General features: G+C 68.9%; 1 protein-coding gene across 1 annotated transcript in view; it reads right to left on the bottom strand.

The window, feature by feature from the left end:
- Positions 1 to 412, bottom strand: part of ARHGAP31 (Rho GTPase activating protein 31) — a gene marked incomplete in the record, with an annotated part of 155,870 nt that extends 155,458 nt beyond the window's left edge. The window contains 1 exon segment of the mRNA XM_014583856.2: positions 16 to 412. Coding sequence (XP_014439342.1) covers positions 16 to 77 — 62 coding nt within the window.
- Positions 413 to 829: the final 417 nt, after the last annotated feature.

Genomic DNA, 829 nt, shown 5'->3' with positions numbered 1-829 from the left:
TATTGCGTCAGGTCCCAGCCGAACGCACTGGCGGCTCCCTTTCGTTTCAGCTTCTGCTTGGCACCCTTGTTCTTCATGAGTTAGTCCAAAGAGGTTACCCCTCCGTGTCCCCCTCCCCTCTGCTTGGCACCGCGGAAGATGGTCTCCCGGGTGAGGTCGCTGGCTACAGCGCGGCTCTAGGGGGCCGCATGGGCGACCCGAGGATCCTGGGCGCCAGGCGCGGCGCGGCGCATGGACCCCGCGGGCTGGGGCGCGGCGGAGCCCGCAGAGCCTGAAATCCACCCGCTGTCCCCGGCACGGCCCTGCCCGAGGCCGCGCGGAGCTGGCAGCGGCGGGCCGGCTGGTTTGGGAGTGTCACTTCCTCACTTGGAGTCCCCGGGACTTTCACAGGCTGCGGCGGTGTCTTCGGGTGGCCTCCCTGCGTGGCCCGCGGAGGACGCGCGCGGGGCAGGGGCAGGGGCAGCGGCGCGGGGCGCGGAGACAGCCCGGGGGCCGGGGTCCTCCGCCCTGGGCCCGCGGGCTCGCCTTCAGACGGCCTGGGTGCAGCCCAAACCAAGCATCCTGCCTCTCCCGCCCGCCCTCACGCCTTCCTTTTCCCCTTTCTTACAAATCCTAGGATCATCCAGCTCAGGAAACGCTGGAAGGAAGTTACTAGGGAGGGGGGCGGAGGGTGGACATTTTTGGCAGCTCCGTGCGAGTGTGTGTATGCGGCCGGAGGAAGTAGGTGGGTGGGTTGAGGAGGACGGGGTGGGGAGAGCGCGCTCTCCTGAGAGCCGTGCTGCGACTCCGGAGATAACTGCGCGCAGTCGGGGAGGGAATCGCCGCTCTC

Source organism: Tupaia chinensis, unplaced genomic scaffold, assembly GCF_000334495.1.
Source record: "Tupaia chinensis unplaced genomic scaffold, TupChi_1.0 Scaffold144909_1, whole genome shotgun sequence".
Classification (NCBI taxonomy): Eukaryota; Metazoa; Chordata; class Mammalia; order Scandentia; family Tupaiidae; genus Tupaia; species Tupaia belangeri.
This window is presented reverse-complemented; position numbering and strand designations above follow the sequence as displayed.